At 37.6% G+C, this 17,396-nt stretch overlaps 2 protein-coding genes across 2 annotated transcripts; one reads left to right on the top strand and one right to left on the bottom strand.

Annotated features, from left to right (window-relative positions):
• Positions 1-781: 781 nt before the first annotated feature.
• EMB2458 (FtsH extracellular protease family) lies at positions 782-9,497 on the top strand. Its single transcript, XM_021955367.2, has 19 exons — positions 782-1,767; positions 2,140-2,605; positions 2,751-2,951; positions 3,032-3,325; positions 3,416-3,685; positions 4,275-4,364; positions 4,452-4,583; positions 4,921-5,094; positions 5,206-5,327; positions 5,602-5,803; positions 6,193-6,321; positions 6,415-6,597; positions 7,164-7,283; positions 7,441-7,626; positions 7,734-7,808; positions 8,321-8,380; positions 8,464-8,571; positions 8,739-8,819; positions 9,097-9,497. Exons 1-19 carry the CDS (start codon positions 899-901, stop codon positions 9,163-9,165), a joined length of 3,831 nt encoding a protein of 1,276 aa, XP_021811059.1. The 5' UTR covers positions 782-898; the 3' UTR covers positions 9,166-9,497.
• A 357-nt stretch (positions 9,498-9,854) lies between these two features.
• LOC110754348 (uncharacterized) lies at positions 9,855-13,413 on the bottom strand. Its single transcript, XM_021955407.2, has 2 exons — positions 10,531-13,413; positions 9,855-10,429 (listed from the first exon to the last, which is right to left on the bottom strand). Exons 1-2 carry the CDS (start codon positions 13,175-13,177, stop codon positions 10,020-10,022), a joined length of 3,057 nt encoding a protein of 1,018 aa, XP_021811099.1. The 5' UTR covers positions 13,178-13,413; the 3' UTR covers positions 9,855-10,019.
• Between the last annotated feature and the right edge of the window lie 3,983 nt (positions 13,414-17,396).

Here is a 17,396-nt window from a genome sequence, read left to right as displayed (position 1 = left end):
AAGTTGGGTTTCACATTATGAGTGTCATATGTTAATTATAATTAACTAAATAGATTAACTCCAGCATTAAATTTAGGCAGCCATAAAATATGACACTTGAGGATATTGTCATTGGATTTTTGGCGTTGAGTTGTGGCTCAGCCCTCAATCAAAAGTCTAAAGCCGCCTCATCTGACTTGGCTTAAAGAAAATTAATACAGAACAAACAGCCTCCTATGCTATGTCTATGTCACGGTCGGCCCAAAATTATTTACGAAAAATAAAAAAGGAAATCCAAATATTTAATAATCTTCCAAGGTATACTGGCTAGATTGAATTTGTCACACGTTCACCTTGATTCCACCCACAAATAATGATATTTTTTTTTATAATGAAATTTAATAAGACAAAATTGCTAAACTAATTGTAGCAATAGTCTTTAAACTATACTCAATTTTCATTACACCCGTCCTCCAATTCGATCTCTTATTGAATCATTCGTCATCTCTTATTGCATCATTTGTCATTTCCGTCAGATATGTCAAGTTTTCCGTTCAAAATGATTATGCGGTATGCAAATTAGGGTATAATTAAGGGACTATTACTTATAATTAAGCCTTTAAAAACCAGAAAAGAAAAGAGGAAGACAAAACTGATTATATTGGGCTGAACAAAGCTTCTTCTACTTTGGGCTTAAATTGCAATAAAATTCTAACACAAGATTTTTGGGCCATTGGCCGCCAAGAAATTGGATCAAGACCCGAAACCCAACTTTAAACCCTTTTCAGTTCACTTCACCTTCAGCTTGCTCTGAGTTCTGGTTAATCCATTAGAATTTTGGAAAGGGAACGACAATAACAATGGCTAGCTTCAGCTGGAACACTCCTTCTCCGTAGTCGCTGGTCCTTCACTTGTCTTCATGGACACCATTCTCGCCTTTCGTCCCCTTCCCAACTGTTTCGCCCCACTTCGAAATCCTCCCTTCTCAATTTTCACCACAAACCGCCGTATCAGAATCCAAACATTCGCTTCCAAATTCCCCAACAGCCCCCGAAATCCAATCCCAATTCCATACAATCCCCGCTCCTTCAGCTTTCTAGAAGCTTCCAGAAGCTCGAAGGAAGAACAAAGGCCACTTATTTCCGCCGAATGCATTGCGAGGCAGTTAGTGTTGGCGCTCTTCTGTTTCGCAGTCGGTTTTGCTCCGTTTCGGACGGTTCGTGCCATCGCTGCTCCGGTGATTTCAGAGGCTGTTTTGGATAAGGAGGTAAATTCAAAGGGTCATGAGTATTCAAAGTACACGAAGAGGTTGCTGGAGACGGTGTCTGTGTTGCTGAAGAGTATAGAGGAGGTTAGAAGAGGAAATGGGGATGTGAAGCTCGTCGAGGCAGCATGGAAGGCGGTGAGAGCAAAGAAAGAGGAGTTACAAGAGGAGATATTGGATGGTCTCGAAGGGGAGCTAAGGGAGCTGAGGAGAGACAAACAGGTGCTGGTGAAGCGGTCTGATGATGTTTTCGCCGAGGTGGTGAAGTTGAAGAGGGATTTGAATAAGTTGGTGGGCAATGTGGGTAAGGAGAAGGTGAAGGAGAGGGCGGAGGGGAGGTTGGGAAGATTAGAGGAGGAGTATAATGAGGTTTGGGAGAGGGTTGGAGAGATTGAGGATCGGATTTTGAGGAGAGAGACATCAGCAATGAGTTTCGGAGTGAGGGAGCTTTGTTTTATTGAAAGGGAATGCGAGCAATTGGTTCAGAGTTTTACCCGCCAAATGAGGAGGAAGGGGACTGAGAGGTATTTATTGCACGATCATATTTGTGTTCATGAATTTGAATAGGACTGAGTCATATAAAGAATTCTTTATTTTTGGTGAGATATGATGTTGAAAGTGATCAACTTTATCCAAGTTACGTTGATATTTCACTTTATATACTGCTGCCAACTTACTTTCTGTAGACTCTGTATACATAATGCTCTGCTATATATGAATAGTCATTTACAGTTGGTGGTTTTGATAAATGAATCACTACTTTAATTTTTATCATTTTGCAACGGTATGATGCTTGTTCTTCAACTTTGCATACAGTATCTTTTCGGAAAAAGAAGAAGAAGAAAATTTAGTAACCCAAAATTGTTGTGTGAGTATAAATTGTTATGTGGTTGCAGTGTGCCAAAAGACCCGGTTACCAAGCTTTCTAAATCTGATATACAGAAAGATTTGGAAAATGTGCAAAGAAAACATTTGGAGCAAATGATTCTGCCAAATGTTTTGGAAGTTGATGATCTGGGACCTCTCTTTTATTCGACTGATTTTGCTCAACGTATAAAACAAGGTCTTCAAGATTCAAGGGAACTGCAGAAAAAGACTGAGGCTCAAATAAGGAAAAATATGAAGAAGTTTGGCAGCGAAAGGCGTTTTCTTGTAAAAACACCAGAGGATGAGGTGGTGAAGGGATTTCCAGAAGTTGAGTTGAAGTGGATGTTTGGAGATAAGGAGGTTGTTGCTCCAAAAGCTGTTGGCCTCCATTTGTACCATGGGTGGAAGAAGTGGCGTGAAGAAGCTAAGGCAGACCTCAAAAGAAATCTATTAGAAAATGTTGAATTTGGTAAACAGTATGTGGCCCAGAGACAGGTAACTTTTGCATCCTTATCTTTATTGTCAATCTTTGTTTTAAATGGTTGTGAGCTAACATAAAGGTTGATTACTTTATTATGAAGTTATGTGGAATAATTCGATAGACCTATTTTATCTGCTATTTATCAAATGTTGATTGCAGGAACTTATTCTTCTGGACCGAGATAGGGTGGTGTCAAAGACGTGGCACAATGAGGAAAAAAATAGGTGGGAAATGGATCCAGTGGCTGTTCCTTTTGCCGTGTCAAAGAAACTGGTGGAGCATGCCCGAATTAGGCATGATTGGGCTGCCATGTATATTGCACTCAAGGGTGATGACAAGGAATATTATGTTGACATTAAGGTAAGGCATGTGCATAGTTTGTTCAATTTCTTGCCGTTTGTTATTGTCATTATGTTTCTAATCTTTAAATTCTCATTCAGGAATATGAAATGCTATTTGAAGATTTTGGAGGGTTTGATGGTCTGTACATGAAAATGATTGCCTGTGGTATTCCAACTGCTGTTCACCTGATGTGGATCCCTTTGTCTGAGTTGGATTTCCGTCAACAGTTTCTCTTGACCCTAAGAGTGTCTCATCAATGCTTTAATGCGTTGTGGAAAACAAGAGTAGTATCACATGCAAGAGATTGGGCTCTTCAGAAATTCAGAAATATAAATGATGACATAATGATGACAATAGTGTTTCCCATTGTGGAGCTTATACTCCCCTACTCTGTATGTTCATAGCTCACCAGTTCAGATGCTTAGTTTGACTAAGGTGATTATTATTGTTGTTTTAAGTTCTATCCCTGTTTCTTATAACAGGTAAGGATACAGTTGGGGATGGCATGGCCTGAAGAAATTGATCAAGCCGTTGCCTCAACATGGTACTTGAAATGGCAATCTGAGGCAGAAATGAATTATAAATCTAGAAGAACGGATGACATCCAATGGTATTTTTGGTTTCTCATTAGAAGTGTGATATACGGATATGTTTTTTTTCATCTCTTCCGTTTTATGAAGAGAAAAATTCCCAGACTTCTTGGTTATGGGCCATTACGCAGAGATCCAAACATGCGGAAGTTGCATAAAGTGGTATTGCCTTCTTCCTTTTTCTGTTGACAACTTTATATTTGAAGCTTATGACAATCAAACTGTTGCATATGCTTTGGAGCATTGTACTATTCTTTCTTGACATTTCCATTGTTATCTTAATTTGCTTTTTTTGAGGTTAAGCTATATATATTTCTTATGGCTAGAACTCTAGCAATTTTAATGATCGTAATGACTTGCAATGCTGTATTGTAATTACTCTGTGAACTTTAGTGTTGTATAATATTTCAATGAGTTGAATGGATTTTTCATATCGAATTTATATGTGTGGGCATGGTATTAAATGGTCTAGCAAATTTGTTAAAATAATTTTAGTATCAGATTCTTTTGAGGCTGTGAGTAGTTTCTTTATATCCTCTGTTTTCATTTTAGATTGTGAAAGAAGATGGGATTCTGGAACTTAGGTGGCCATTAATAATCGATACCTTTTTTTTTTTTTTGAAAAACAGCCTTTTTGGTTTCTTATTACTTAGCATGGAAGTGATATTCATATCTAGATCGTTTGCCATAATGTTTAGCTGCATGAGTTTGCATCTTTTAATTGATCCTCTTTTTTGCTCATCTCTCGCAGAAATTCTATCTTAATTATCGGGTGAGGAAAATTAAAGGCAACAAAAAGGCTGGTGTTGATCCCATAACACGGGCTTTCGACCAAATGAAGGTTCATATTGGAACTTAAAGTTCTCCTGTACTTTGTAACTAGATGAATTTTGAGAAATTAAATTGTGAGATCAATGGCTGGTTGCAGAGGGTGAAGAATCCACCAATACCGTTGAAGGACTTTGCCAGTATTGAATCTATGAAAGAGGAAATCAACGAAGTTGTGGCATTTCTGAAAAATCCTGGCGCATTTCAAGAAATGGGGGCCCGTGCACCTCGGGTATGTTATGCCCAATATAATTTGTAGATATTTCCAGTATAAACTATAGGGTATCCCTACATAATTTTACTTTCATAAACTATTATAGGTAATTTGCTTTTCAAACTTTGTTTGAGAATTTTTCAGCATGGAAGTTATGCTGCATGCAAAATACATGATATTCGAATGTTAGCTTGTGCTATAAGCATATATTAATCTTTGTTCTTTTTCTTTTTGTTCAATTAGTCAGTATAGGATCCATCTCAAGTACATACGTTAGACTTCTGCTAGTTGCTGCTGTGGATACTAATTTAATGGGTTGATCAGCTTCTGAAATCGTTTATTCTTTATATCGCAGGGAGTTCTGATTGTAGGTGAGAGGGGAACAGGAAAGACATCTCTAGCACTGGCTATAGCTGCTCAGGCTAAGGTTCCTGTTGTTAACATTAAAGCTCAAGAGTTGGAGGCTGGACTGTGGGTTGGGCAAAGTGCGTCAAATGTTAGGGAGCTGTTTCAAACTGCGAGAGAATTGGTAGCTAGCTATCTATCTTGCTGAGTTACTTTATGTGAATTATGAAAGAAATAAGTTCCTTTACCTTTCTATGTCTATATCTTTTGCTGAGCCAGTTTATGCCATTTCTAGGCACCTGTAATCATATTTGTGGAGGATTTTGACCTCTTTGCTGGTGTTCGTGGAAAATTTATTCACACTAAAAATCAAGATCACGAAGCTTTTATTAATCAACTGCTTGTGGAACTTGACGGGTAACCCTCAGCTCTTCTTTTGTTTATTGGACTAACAATCCTTGAATAAATTCTTTTATGGGCCTTTCTTTGGCCATATATGATTCTTGAGGTAATGGGTATTTTGTGTGGAGCTGAGTATCCTTTTTGTATGTATAGATATATACTTGATGTCATTTGAGCTAATAGTAACTGAATAACGTATCAGAGGTGTTGTTACTTTCCATCTCCTTTGTCTGTCTGTGTTAGTAGTGGTGTTAGAAATGATCTGCTATGTATTCTACCCTTGATGCAGGTTTGAGAAACAAGATGGGGTTGTATTGATGGCTACTACTGGAAATCTCAAGCAAATTGATGAGGCCTTACAGCGGCCTGGCCGCATGGATAGAGTATTTCATCTTCAAAGGCCAACTCAAGCAGAAAGAGAGAAGATATTACATATTGCTGCAAAAGAAACAATGGATAATGAACTCATTGATTTTGTAGACTGGAGAAAGGTAATTGCTGAATCAGTTTCTTATCCTATTTGTTTTCACACTAAAGCTGTTATTGAGGTTGATGAGTTTCTTGTGTGGGTTTGTAACCTGCCGGTGCACAAATGTGTGTGGATGGTTTCTATTGCTCTCTGTTGTCTTAATGAGTTGTGATACCATATATGTCCTCAATATGAGCATTTGAGCTGTTGACATCATTGCTTAAATCTTTTAGTCCCTTACTTACCCAAATGATTTTCATTTTTGGGTTTTCTTGTCGCTTGTAGGAGTTGATAAGTTTTGTAATTATTTTCTGAAATATACTCGGTTCTCTACTTTTTCTATCCATAACCTATATTACTCCATCATTATATAACATGTATACCTTCATTATATTCATTCTCCGCCTTCAGGTTGCTGAAAAGACAGCTCTTTTACGACCTATAGAATTAAAGCTGGTGCCTGCGTCCTTGGAAGGTAGTGCTTTTAGGAGCAAGTTTCTTGATACAGATGAACTTATGAGCTACTGTAGTTGGTTTGTGGTAAGAAACAATTGATACAGTTGTCTCATTGTCTTTGAAAGAATCCATGTCATTTTTGTATCCATTTTGAGTGTGTCCTTATTGCTTTTGCAGACTTTCAGCACTTTCATTCCTGAAGGGATGCGGAAAACCAAAATCGTGAAGAAGCTAAGTAAAATGCTGGTGAATCATCTAGGGCTAACATTGACTAAAGAAGATCTGCAGAGTGTGGTTGATCTGATGGAGCCATATGGTCAGATAACCAATGGAATAGAACTTCTAAACCCTCCTCTTGAGGTAACTAGTTATTACTGCAAGTGTTCTATTAATTATTTCAAGATACTTTCTTTTCATCAATTAGCTGTGAATAGCTTGAGGACATACTACTATACTTTTCTTTCTTAAAACTTTTCACTGCTTTAAATACTTTCTCCTACTCAATTGTCATGGCACAGAGAAAGAAATTAGATGTTTGAATTTGAATATACTAACAGTTTGTGGGCTGAAGTGGTTATATTACCTAGTTAACTTTGGCGGTTCCTTCCTTGACTTGCTTTGCTTAATTGTTGCAACTTTGTAGTTATCCTAGGTCAGGTTGTGCTTTTTAAATCAAAAGTAGTAAGAATAATCTTGGATTCAAGTCCTAATGATGTATTTGTACCTCAAGAGTTTTCTAGTTTTCATGCTTTGGGAAAAAAAATTGTGATTTCTATTCATTGTTTATCTTTATTATTGTTAAACTTAAAATACATGTAAGTTTTCAGATTTATTTACTTCAGGATTTTACATGCGTACAATCATGATGGAACCGTAGTTTCCTTTTGTTTCAAGAATGATTTAATGTAAGTTCATTAATTCTCCAGTGGACAATGGATACCAAGTTCCCACATGCTGTTTGGGCTGCAGGTCGAGGTCTCATTGCCCTTCTATTGCCAAACTTTGATGTTGTAGATAATATATGGCTGGAGCCATTGTCTTGGCAGGTTTGTCCTCTATGTCATTATGTATTTAGATCTCTAAAGGTTAAAAACTATAAAACGTGTTCAATTTATAAGTTTTGTGGGCAGATAATGTTGACAATAATTATTTATGGAACATAACCTGGGAAAACACTGGAGAAATTTAAGCCTCTTTTTACAGGGAATCGGATGTACAAAAATAACCAAGGTGAGAAATGAAGGATCTGTGAATGCGAATTCTGAATCAAGATCATATCTTGAGAAGAAGCTTGTATTTTGTTTCGGTTCACATGTTGCAGCACAAATGCTACTACCTTTTGGGGAAGAGAACTTTCTTTCTTCTTCAGAGTTAACGCAGTCACAGGAGGTTGATTCTTTTCTATGCTTGATCTTAATCTATAAGAAGCAAAAAATATCTTGAGGATATGCAACCATAACTGCTTTTCTGCTTTCCCCCTCCCCCTTTTGTAACAGATTGCTACACGGATGGTCATTCAGTATGGTTGGGGGCCTGATGATAGTCCTGCAATATATTATCACACTAATGCGGTATTCTTCTGTCTTTACATTCAAAATTTGGTCATGTGATAAAGAAATAGATATTTCTCATGTGTCATCCAGTACTGTGTACATTATATTTCTTATTCTTTTATGATAATGGAGGGCTACCATCCTGCATAGGTATGTTTGTTAGTTCTGAACTTCGGATATTGTTTTTGCTGTCAGAGCTAGCTCTGCTGCTGTTCTACTCTTCTGCCCTTTGCAGTTTGGTTGATAAATCTTGTTTATTCATCTAAAAATGTATTTCTTTTAGCTTGCGTTTCTTATAAAAGAACTGTTTTTTTCTTTTAAAATACATTCAATTGTAATACTTGGGGAAGTTATTGGTTATGGACGTGGGACAGTTCCTTGCCAATCTTGTTAGAATGAGATAGCAAGTAGCAATGTTTTCTTTGCACTTCCAAATATGCATCAAATTTCACCCCTAGTTGTTTCTATCTGGTTTAAGGGTTCAATAGGCTTCTTGTTTAGTGATAGATTGCACGTTCTCATTGGCACAGGCTACTGCTTTAAGCATGGGGAATAACCATGAGTATGACATGGCAGCTAAAGTTGAAAAGGTATGAAGGACTATTACTCTTATTTCTTACTAATCAAATATTGGTTGATGCAGCTTATCTAATAGTGTCTTCTTATCCCACAGATATATGATTTAGCATATTATAAAGCGCAAGAAATGCTCCACAAAAATCGTCGAGTTCTTGAAAAGATAGTTGAGGAGTTACTGGAATTTGAAATCTTGACTGCAAAGGTAAAAAAATCTTGATTTTGACTGGTTCCTTTACACGTCTTCTTTTATCCAATAACTTTAATCTCCATATTTCCATGTTGATTGACTTAGTTGTCTGATATCGGCAAATTACAAACAACATTTATTTATTATTTAATATTGAGATCCACTCTTCTTGGTATTGGCAGGATTTGCAAAGAATTTTTGAAGACAATGGTGGTGTTCGGGAAAAAGAGCCCTTTTTTCTTTCTGGATCTCATGATAGAGAGGTATTGTATCTGTCAGTACTCAGTAGTTATATGCTGTTATTGGTGCCAAAATTTGAATTTCCTTTTTGCTTATTGTATGAAGTTTTATCTGTCAATTTTGTAGTTAGAAGTAGCCCTACTCTCATTAATTAGAAGAAGAAAGTATTTCTACAAAACTACTCTGAGCAATAAATTCATTTCATCTGTAACCTATACACTTCTCATTATATACTTATGAACTGGGTATCTCTCTCTCTCTCTCTCTCTCTTTTTTTTCCCTTATCTTCCTTCTTTCCAGCTACAATCCGGCAGCTTTCTTGAAGGTGGGAATGTATCAGGAACTGCTCTTTTAAGTGGAGCAGCATAGATTTCCGAGGAATAGACAGTTGTAGAACCAATACAAATTTTTTTGGCTCTGAGTCCGAGGTAAAAGCCCTCCTATTCACAATGAGATTCAATGTTTGTTTGTAGTGCAATATGGTCTTCCTTGTCCTCATGTCACATGGTTTTTGTTTTTTAGCTTTTTGGCATAAGAGATGTAAGCCAGTTATAGAGGAAATAGTTGTGGCTTGAGAAGAGGCAACATTTTTCCTTCTCAACCACCATTTTTCATTGTACTGTGATTGGAAATCCTCATTGTATTTCCTTTTGTCAACGTTGTAATTAAAATTGTTAATAGAATTATTCATTTTGAAAGCATTCCTTCTGTTTACTACCAGTGTTCGAAAAATTGGCCTAGACGGCCGCCCATATACTAAAACCCTAATTGTGTTTTTATTTCAACCCTCTGCTTTATATCAAGTCATATATCTTATGACTCACATATATACATTTTTAAAAATTAATTTTGGTATAAATTTATAATTTATAATACAAAATAATTTATTTATTTTTATAAAAGAAACGCTAGGCACTAGGCCCCTGCCTGCCCGCCTACTGCCTAGCGATTCTTCGAACATTGTTTACTATCTTAGCCTAAGATAGTATTTGTGTACTATCTTAGCCTAAATGCCTATAGTACAATATATTCTTAGAAAAGAGAACATTTCTTGGCGGGGTAAAAAGAATTTTCAATTTAAATTAATGTAAGTGTTTTTTAATGAACATTCAATGGCATATCCTGCTATGAATGCGTGGTATAAATTTAAGTACAAAGAAAAGAGAAAATGCATTTACATGAAAGAAAATGATACTTGTAGAAACAGCCTGGAGAACAAATCCCTACAGAAGCCCCATGACCGGTGAGGTGCTAAAGATAGGCTTCTCTTTACCAGTTTTTTGGCCCCTGCTCTCACAAATGCTTTTCCTCCTTGGTTTTGCCTCTCCAAGCATTGTTAAGATATCTCTCATGGATGGCCTGTCTTTGGGGAGTTTTGCAGTACAAAGAAGTGCGATTCGGAGGACAAGAAGCATTTCTTCCTGGACATGCTTGCATTGACCAGCTATGCTAGCATCCAGTGCTTCTTCCAAGGCTTTCTTGTTTCTCATCTTCCTTCGAACCCATTCCACGATGTCCACAGCTTCCCCGAACGTAGGGTCTAAAGGCATCTTTCCAGTTATAAGCTCTAAAAGAACTACACCATAGCTATAGATGTCAGTCTTCTCATCAACCTTTAAGGCGTATCCGTATTCTGCCACATAACAATAGAAGTTAGAATTAATAGAGCAAACTAGTTTCGATAGTATGGTTTCTGTTTGAGCAATTAAAAAAGGTTCTTGGTAACTAACTTACCAGGAGCAATATATCCGTAAGACCCAGCCACCATTGAAACAGTCTCATTCTTGTGCATCATCATCCTCGCTAACCCAAAATCTGCTACTCTGGCGTCAAGGTTTGTATCCAACAGAATGTTGTTCGATTTGATATCTCGGTGGACGACTGGTGGCTGACAGTCATGGTGGAGATAATTCAGACCTTGTGCAACACCCACTGCTATATTGTATCTTGAAACCCAGTCTACCAACAACTTTCCTGCTTGGTTTCCATGCAATGCAGTCCCGAGGTTCCCATTTGGCATGAACTCATATATCATCACCACATCGGTTTCGTTATGAAGGTACCCTAGTAACCGTACAATGTTCCTGTGCCGGAGCCTGCCCAAGAGATTCACTTCACCAAATAGATCATCCCCATTCTCAATGTCTGTCCCTGGCCTCCATAGCTTCTTGACTGCCACAACTGAATGTGGCCGATGGATTTCAGCCTTATAAACCACCCCACTCCCGCCCATGCCAATGATATTTGATTCTTGTATGCAAGCAAGAATGTCAGCACTTGTGAAGTTAATTCTCTGAAATGCTACTAGCCTCCAAGGCCATTCTTGATTGGTAGTCTTAAACCAGTTGTTAAAGCTGTTATACGAGTACCACTTCCTATACACCCATATCCCAGCGAAAAATGCAACGCCAAGACATGAAAGTACTGAGATTCCAATGATGAATCCAGTGATGATGTGCTTGATGTGCATGTTTCGATGCGGACCTGCTGTTGCGGCTAAGCTTTGAGGGCATGGTGGAAGTATGCCTCCACAAAGACCAGCATTGCCCATCAGATCGTTAGGATTGATGGTCATTAACATACCATATGCTGGTACTGGACCCTCAAGTCTGTTGTAAGACAAATTAAGCATCTCCAAGGCTGGTGAACTTCCAAATCTTTCAGGGATTTTACCAACCAAAGAATTGTTGGACAGATCAAGAATGGATAATGTACGCATTGTTGCTATTGGTCTAGGGATTTCCCCATTGAACTGGTTATTTCTAAGGTTCAGATTTACCAGCTTCTCACAAGAAGCTATGCTCTTTGGAATTTTTCCAGAGATGTGGTTGTTTGAAATATCGAGCACTGACAGCGGGCAATCTTGGAACTGGTCTGGGAGTTTGCCTTCCAAGTTGTTATTGGAAGCCATGAAAGTTTGAAGATTTGGAAGGGAAAGAATGCTAGAAGGAAGAGATGATTCAAGGTGGTTCCAAGAGACATCAATGAAGGAAAGAGATGCAGACAAAGCAATGTCCACGGGAATTTGACCAGTAAGATTGTTTTTAGCCAATTCTAGCCTTTGAAGAATAGGAAGATTTCCCAGACCAACTGGCATGGTTCCTGAAATAAGATTGTTTTGCATACGAACACGAACCAGTGACAAACAAGTTGAAAGACCTACTGGAATTGGACCAGAAAAGGAATTGTTGAAGAGGATGAGTTTTGTGAGATTGCCAGAACTACACAAACCTGGTGGGATATCACCTGATAATGAATTTGATGACACATCTAACCACTGCAATGGGGAATTCTTTCCAAGGTTCACTGGCAAAGGACCTGTCAAAGAATTCTTCCATAGCTCAAGTACCTCTAAGTTGGGTAACTCGCCAAGCTTGTTAGGAACTGAACCAGTTAGTCTATTGCACATTAAGTTCAAAAGCTGCAAATTCATCAACTGTGCAAGCTCTGCTGGAATCTCTCCTGAAATCTGATTATCAGAGAGATCCAAAAACACCAGTGATGTAATGTTACCAAAGTCTGATGGAATTTTTCCTGCAAAATTGTTTTTGTACAAATAAACTGTGGTAAGTTTTTGTAGCCTACCCAATTCAGGTGGGATTTGACCACTGAGATTGCCAACTGCCAAGTCAAGATACTGAAGATTGGTAAGATTGCCAAACTCTGCTGGAATTTCACCTTCAAACGCATTGTATCCGAGAATAATAGTCTCTAAAGAGGAAAGCTGGCCAAGTTCTCTTGGAAGGTTTCCAGTGAGATTGTTGCCAGAAAGGCCAAGAAACTTTAGCTTCTGCAGCTTCTTGTAAGATGCGGGGATTGAACCTTCGAAGAAGCTCCCTCTGAAATCTAGGCTTTCGAGGGATGTGGCATGTCCAAGATCCTCTGGGAGAAAGCCTGAGAAGTTATTGCTTGATGCATTAACTGAAGTCAGTCCTGAAGCCCTTCCAAGACCAGTTGGAAAATCACCAACAAAGTAGTTTTGACTCACATCAATGGTATTCAGTGAGGTAAGATTGGATAGCGATTTTGGCAACGATGATGCAAAACCATTACAAGAAATGTTGAGAGTAGAAAGGCTGCGTAAGCCTTGAATGTGATCGGATAAATGGCCGCTGAGGTTCATGTTGGAGATGTCCAGCTTCTCTATAAAGCCTCTGGAGTTACACATAACTCCAGTCCAGTTACAATGGGGTGAACCTTCCTGAACCACATTGCTTGGAATTTTCCAATCTTTGAGGCCATCCATTGGATAAACAAGACTAGCTTTGATTGATAGTAAGGTGGATAATTCCTCTTTCGGCACGGTTTGACCTCCCTGAGCCTGAGCAAAAACAAGAGAGAGGCCAGTGAAACAGTAGAAGAACATCAAAAGGGTTGACATGTTTGTTGTTGTTCTACCTGGTATGTTCCTAGCTCTTAACAGAATGGTGGCATTTTCTGGGCTTTTGGAACAGAGGGAGGAAGAGAGAGTGTCAAAGACTCAAGAGAAGAGAGAGAGAGAGAGAGAGAGAGAGATTGGTTAAATGGGTTCAGTTTTGATAAGTAATAATGACAGATTGGGATTAAGTTATTGTGAATACGTGGGTTCTTGGGATCAGTGGGTAGCAGCTAATCTAATTATATGAATCCTAATGACTGTCAAGGTTTGGATTTATTGGAAATCTCTCAGACAGCAAAACATGGAGAGAATGTGTATCCAGGGACTGATGATAAATACTTGCATATTCTTATAATTGATCATAGTCAACTCAGACTGGTATTAACTAATAATGGTACTTGGTTTCCTTCTTCTTCTTTTTTCTTGTAATTTATTGTGAAAAAACTGTACTTTCATCTGCTGTTTAATGTCCCAATAGAATTAGCTCCTCAGCAGCTTATTAATTACTTGGAAAACCACTGACATGCATATGCTTTTGTAGTTATTTTAATAAAATAACTCCCCTTTCTGATTTGTCAAGGCTGGTTGTGCATATAACTTATAAGCAGTGAATCAATCAAGGATTGAATTAATATGCTTTTAGGGTGCTGGTCCAGGACATGATTAATTTGGGCAGATGAGAATCTCTCCATGTTATAACTTATAAGATGTGGAAAAACAATACAAGATAGACAACTTGGAACTTTCTCTCAGAGAGAGAGAGAGAGATGGTGGGTCTCCATGAAAAAGGAAAGAAATGTTTTCTTACAATTCATTTTCCTAACTAGGTCACCAAATTCCAGTCCCTCCCATAAAAGATAAAACAATGTCTGAAGCCTCCACAACTTCACATGCACTGATCTGGCTCTTTTGCAATAATTTATATATGAATAAAAAAAATAATGCAATGTAATGTACAGATAAACAAATGAATATTTGCAAATGTGGTGAAATGGAAAATTATTAGACAATAATTGAATTGAAAGCATAAAAAAGATGGAAGAGCCTGGAGGGAGGCCATGTGAAAAGGGCAGCTTCCTTGGGAAAGGACTGAAAATTCTCATTATTATTTGCAATGCCATGGGAATTAGGATAGATAGGACCAAAAATAATAACAAACTGCCACTAAACAAATATGTAGATGGGCCTTTTACTTTACAACAATATGTAGATAATAGATGGATGGATCTTTTGTTTTGTGTCCATTTCAGAATCGATGAGGGGGTGCATGATTAGTTAGGTGCCCCCACATGGCTACCCCCAAAAACAAAGCCAGTGAAAGCCACCACCACCACCATTAATCATTCATTTTATCAAATCCATTACACACACAAAATATCAAAGATGGGAGGAATCAATCAAATTCATTTGTGGGCACCATGTGACAAAATAATTTTTTTTATACAAATAATAGTTTAACTTATTCTAAATTAATATAATATAAGGAGAAAAAGATTCAAATTTGGATGCAAAGGGGTAGGCTCACTGTCCTGATCAACTAACCTAATCGGTTTTTTCATCATATGAGAAAATATAAATAATATGATTGAGGAGTTTGGGCCACGTAGGTGTTGGAGCCTGCTTGATTGATTCTCGTCTCTTGGGTTTGAGTTTATAAAGGTCCATGAAAAATCAGGTACTATGTGGACAGACCTAGCAGACTTCTACAATGGTAGTGGGCCAGGGAAAAGTTCATGAAGCCCATTATCGGAATTTGAGTCCGTACTATGTGGACCGACCCAACTGCACTGCCTCTCTCTCTCTCTCTCTCTCTCTCTCTCTCTCTCTCTTTCTCTCACTCTCTCTGTGAGTGAGCTCAGCTAACCTAAGCAGACTACTTCAGCACCGATGGACTTCGTTTAGATGGAAAACAACACGTCGTTTATCTACCACTTTGCTTGCTCGAACCATTTTGTCCCGTATATCTTGACCCAAAAAACAAAAGTAAAGGGTTTGAAATCAAAAATGCTCCCAAGTAATTAATTTATGTGCTTTCTTTTGGCAGTTGTTGAAACTTGTTTGGGTTATAACCATGAATACAGACAGCCTTGATGATGAGGAGGAGATGTTGGAAGTATAAGATTGTCCTCATTTGCATGCAATCCTTAATGTGCTTTTATCAAGAAAAGCACATTATATAATTCCGTGAAGCAAACAAGATGACCACATTATTAGTTGCTTAGTTTGAATTATACGTATTAAATTCCATAATCATCCCAAATCCTTGGAACTGAGTCCCCAAAGAAAGGAAGAGATCAAAACTAGAAACAACCTTGTACATGTAAACCAGCCCTATCTTGTCTATACTATTTTGTGAGTATATATATTAAGCACCACAGATGAGTTCACATTTTACAGAGTACATAAAATCAGACTTGTAATTCAATTGAATTGAATGTAACCAATTAATGCAGCAAAGTTGGAATTTTCTTTTAATATTTTAATACAGTGATGTTCTACTTTAATCTAATCGGGCTCGTTTGGAGTGATTCTGGATAAGCCAAAATCACTTCCAAACGAAACCCTAAATGATGCGGACCCAAACAAACCCTAAACGATGCGGAGGGGGATTCGAACTTAGGTATGCCCGGAAGTTATTATTTATATATAGCATTAATCTAATCTGGGTTTTACAGAAGCAAGCAAATCATTCAAAATACGAATCGATGACCACTAGTAAAAGAAGAAAAAAATTATTACCATGACTGGAAAAGCTAACAACAAATTACAACTCAAAGTTATTAATAAGGGTTAATTCATAGTTCCACTAAATGAAATTAATAACAAGATATAAAGTCGGAGTTTCGATCCCCATATGGGGGGAGGGAAGAACAGCACAGCAGAAGAAAGAAATAATTAAGAAGCGAACAAGTAAAGTAAAAGTAAATATGAGCCAAGAACCAGACTTGCCGGGTTACATCTTTTTCTTCAACCCCTTTTGCTTTGGTTGCCACCTTGTATTTCTTGCTAATTGAGAGCAGTAGAACTCAGCTAAAAGCCGTACGTCTAACCATTCTTAATTCCATTTCCATGGAAGCTGATGATGAAGATCAGCCTCTCTGGACATGCATGGCTCCTCCACAGCCACAGCTTCTGTTGAATTCTTGTGCTCATCTCGATCTCTCTAAGTGGCATGATCATGATCTTCTTCCCGTGCTTTTGCTTCAACAAACCAAAATTTAAATTCTTGCTACTTTCTATTTCTTGTGGACTTGTTGGTATATATATAGAATACATAGAGAGAGAGAGAAAGAGAGAGAGAGAGAGAGAGAGAGAGAGTTTCTTAGTTCTTGGTATGACAGTCCCAAAGGGCAAGGATAAAAATAAAATAGCATATCACTGATAAATAATATTGTAAATGAACTACAAATCTGATAGATGAAGACCTACAAAACTGTGATTGGTAAAATCACAGGAGATATGTCCCATCCCATAGGCAGAGAAGCTTTTAAATTAGACTGTGAATCTTAGCTGAACCAACTTATGTGGGGTCCCCATTCATGAGAAAGCTTCATTTCCTCTAAGCCCTCCATCTGTGTGTATTCTTTCTAAATTTATAATAATAAGTTGGTTGGGGCATTTGTTGGGTGCCCAGCCCAATTCACCACCATTCAGCAAACAAATAAATGCCCCAACAATTTTTTTTCTCTTTAAATATCATTATGTCAATGCAATCTCTACCTGTTTCTTCCTTTTGTTCAAAAAATCTCTTCATTCTTATTTAACAACAACGATATCATAATGCTAATGACCACTACTAAGAGTCATGAATATCCCAAGAATCTATGCCACCAATAATCCACAGCTTTGAAACAAATTGTTACCCGAAAAATAAAAAGTTTGACCTTTGTCCTTGCTGTCTCTCAATAGGAACTTATATATTATAGTGCTCTCTTTTAGTCTTTGATCGAGTGGCGGGCATAAAGTTTATGACAAGACTTGTTTTTTTTTATAAAAAAAAAGGAGGATGACCCCCCAATCTTTTGACCCTTTGATCTCAAAGTTTTTCATGAAATAAGGTATCAGGATTTCTTTCCTTTTTTTAAATAATTTTATTTGCCTTTTGATGAATGATCTTTGGATTCATCGAAGAGTGTGGAAAAGTAAAAGTGTTGGCTCCTTCTTTTCCTGAACAGTAAAGTAAGTTAACTTGTAGATTAAGGTTACAAATCATAGATAAAAT

The sequence above is a fragment of the Prunus avium genome, chromosome 6, assembly GCF_965620075.1.
Source record: "Prunus avium chromosome 6, drPruAviu1.hap1.1, whole genome shotgun sequence".
NCBI lineage: Eukaryota > Viridiplantae > Streptophyta > Magnoliopsida > Rosales > Rosaceae > Prunus > Prunus avium.
Note: the sequence above shows the minus strand (reverse complement) of the source record. Positions and strands in the feature narration are given on the sequence as shown.

Excerpts from the sequence above, each read along its gene's own strand:
- EMB2458 (XM_021955367.2), top strand. The coding sequence starts at position 899 with ATGGACACCATTCTCGCCTTTCGTCCCCTTCCCAACTGTTTCGCCCCA. Across the intron at positions 3,686-4,274 it reads TGCGGAAGTTGCATAAAGTG|AAATTCTATCTTAATTATCG; the intron begins GTATTGCCTTCT and ends CATCTCTCGCAG. Across the intron at positions 7,809-8,320 it reads TATATTATCACACTAATGCG|GCTACTGCTTTAAGCATGGG; the intron begins GTATTCTTCTGT and ends TCATTGGCACAG.
- LOC110754348 (XM_021955407.2), bottom strand. The coding sequence starts at position 13,177 with ATGTCAACCCTTTTGATGTTCTTCTACTGTTTCACTGGCCTCTCTCTT. Across the intron at positions 10,430-10,530 it reads TTACGGATATATTGCTCCTG|AATACGGATACGCCTTAAAG; the intron begins GTAAGTTAGTTA and ends GTTATGTGGCAG.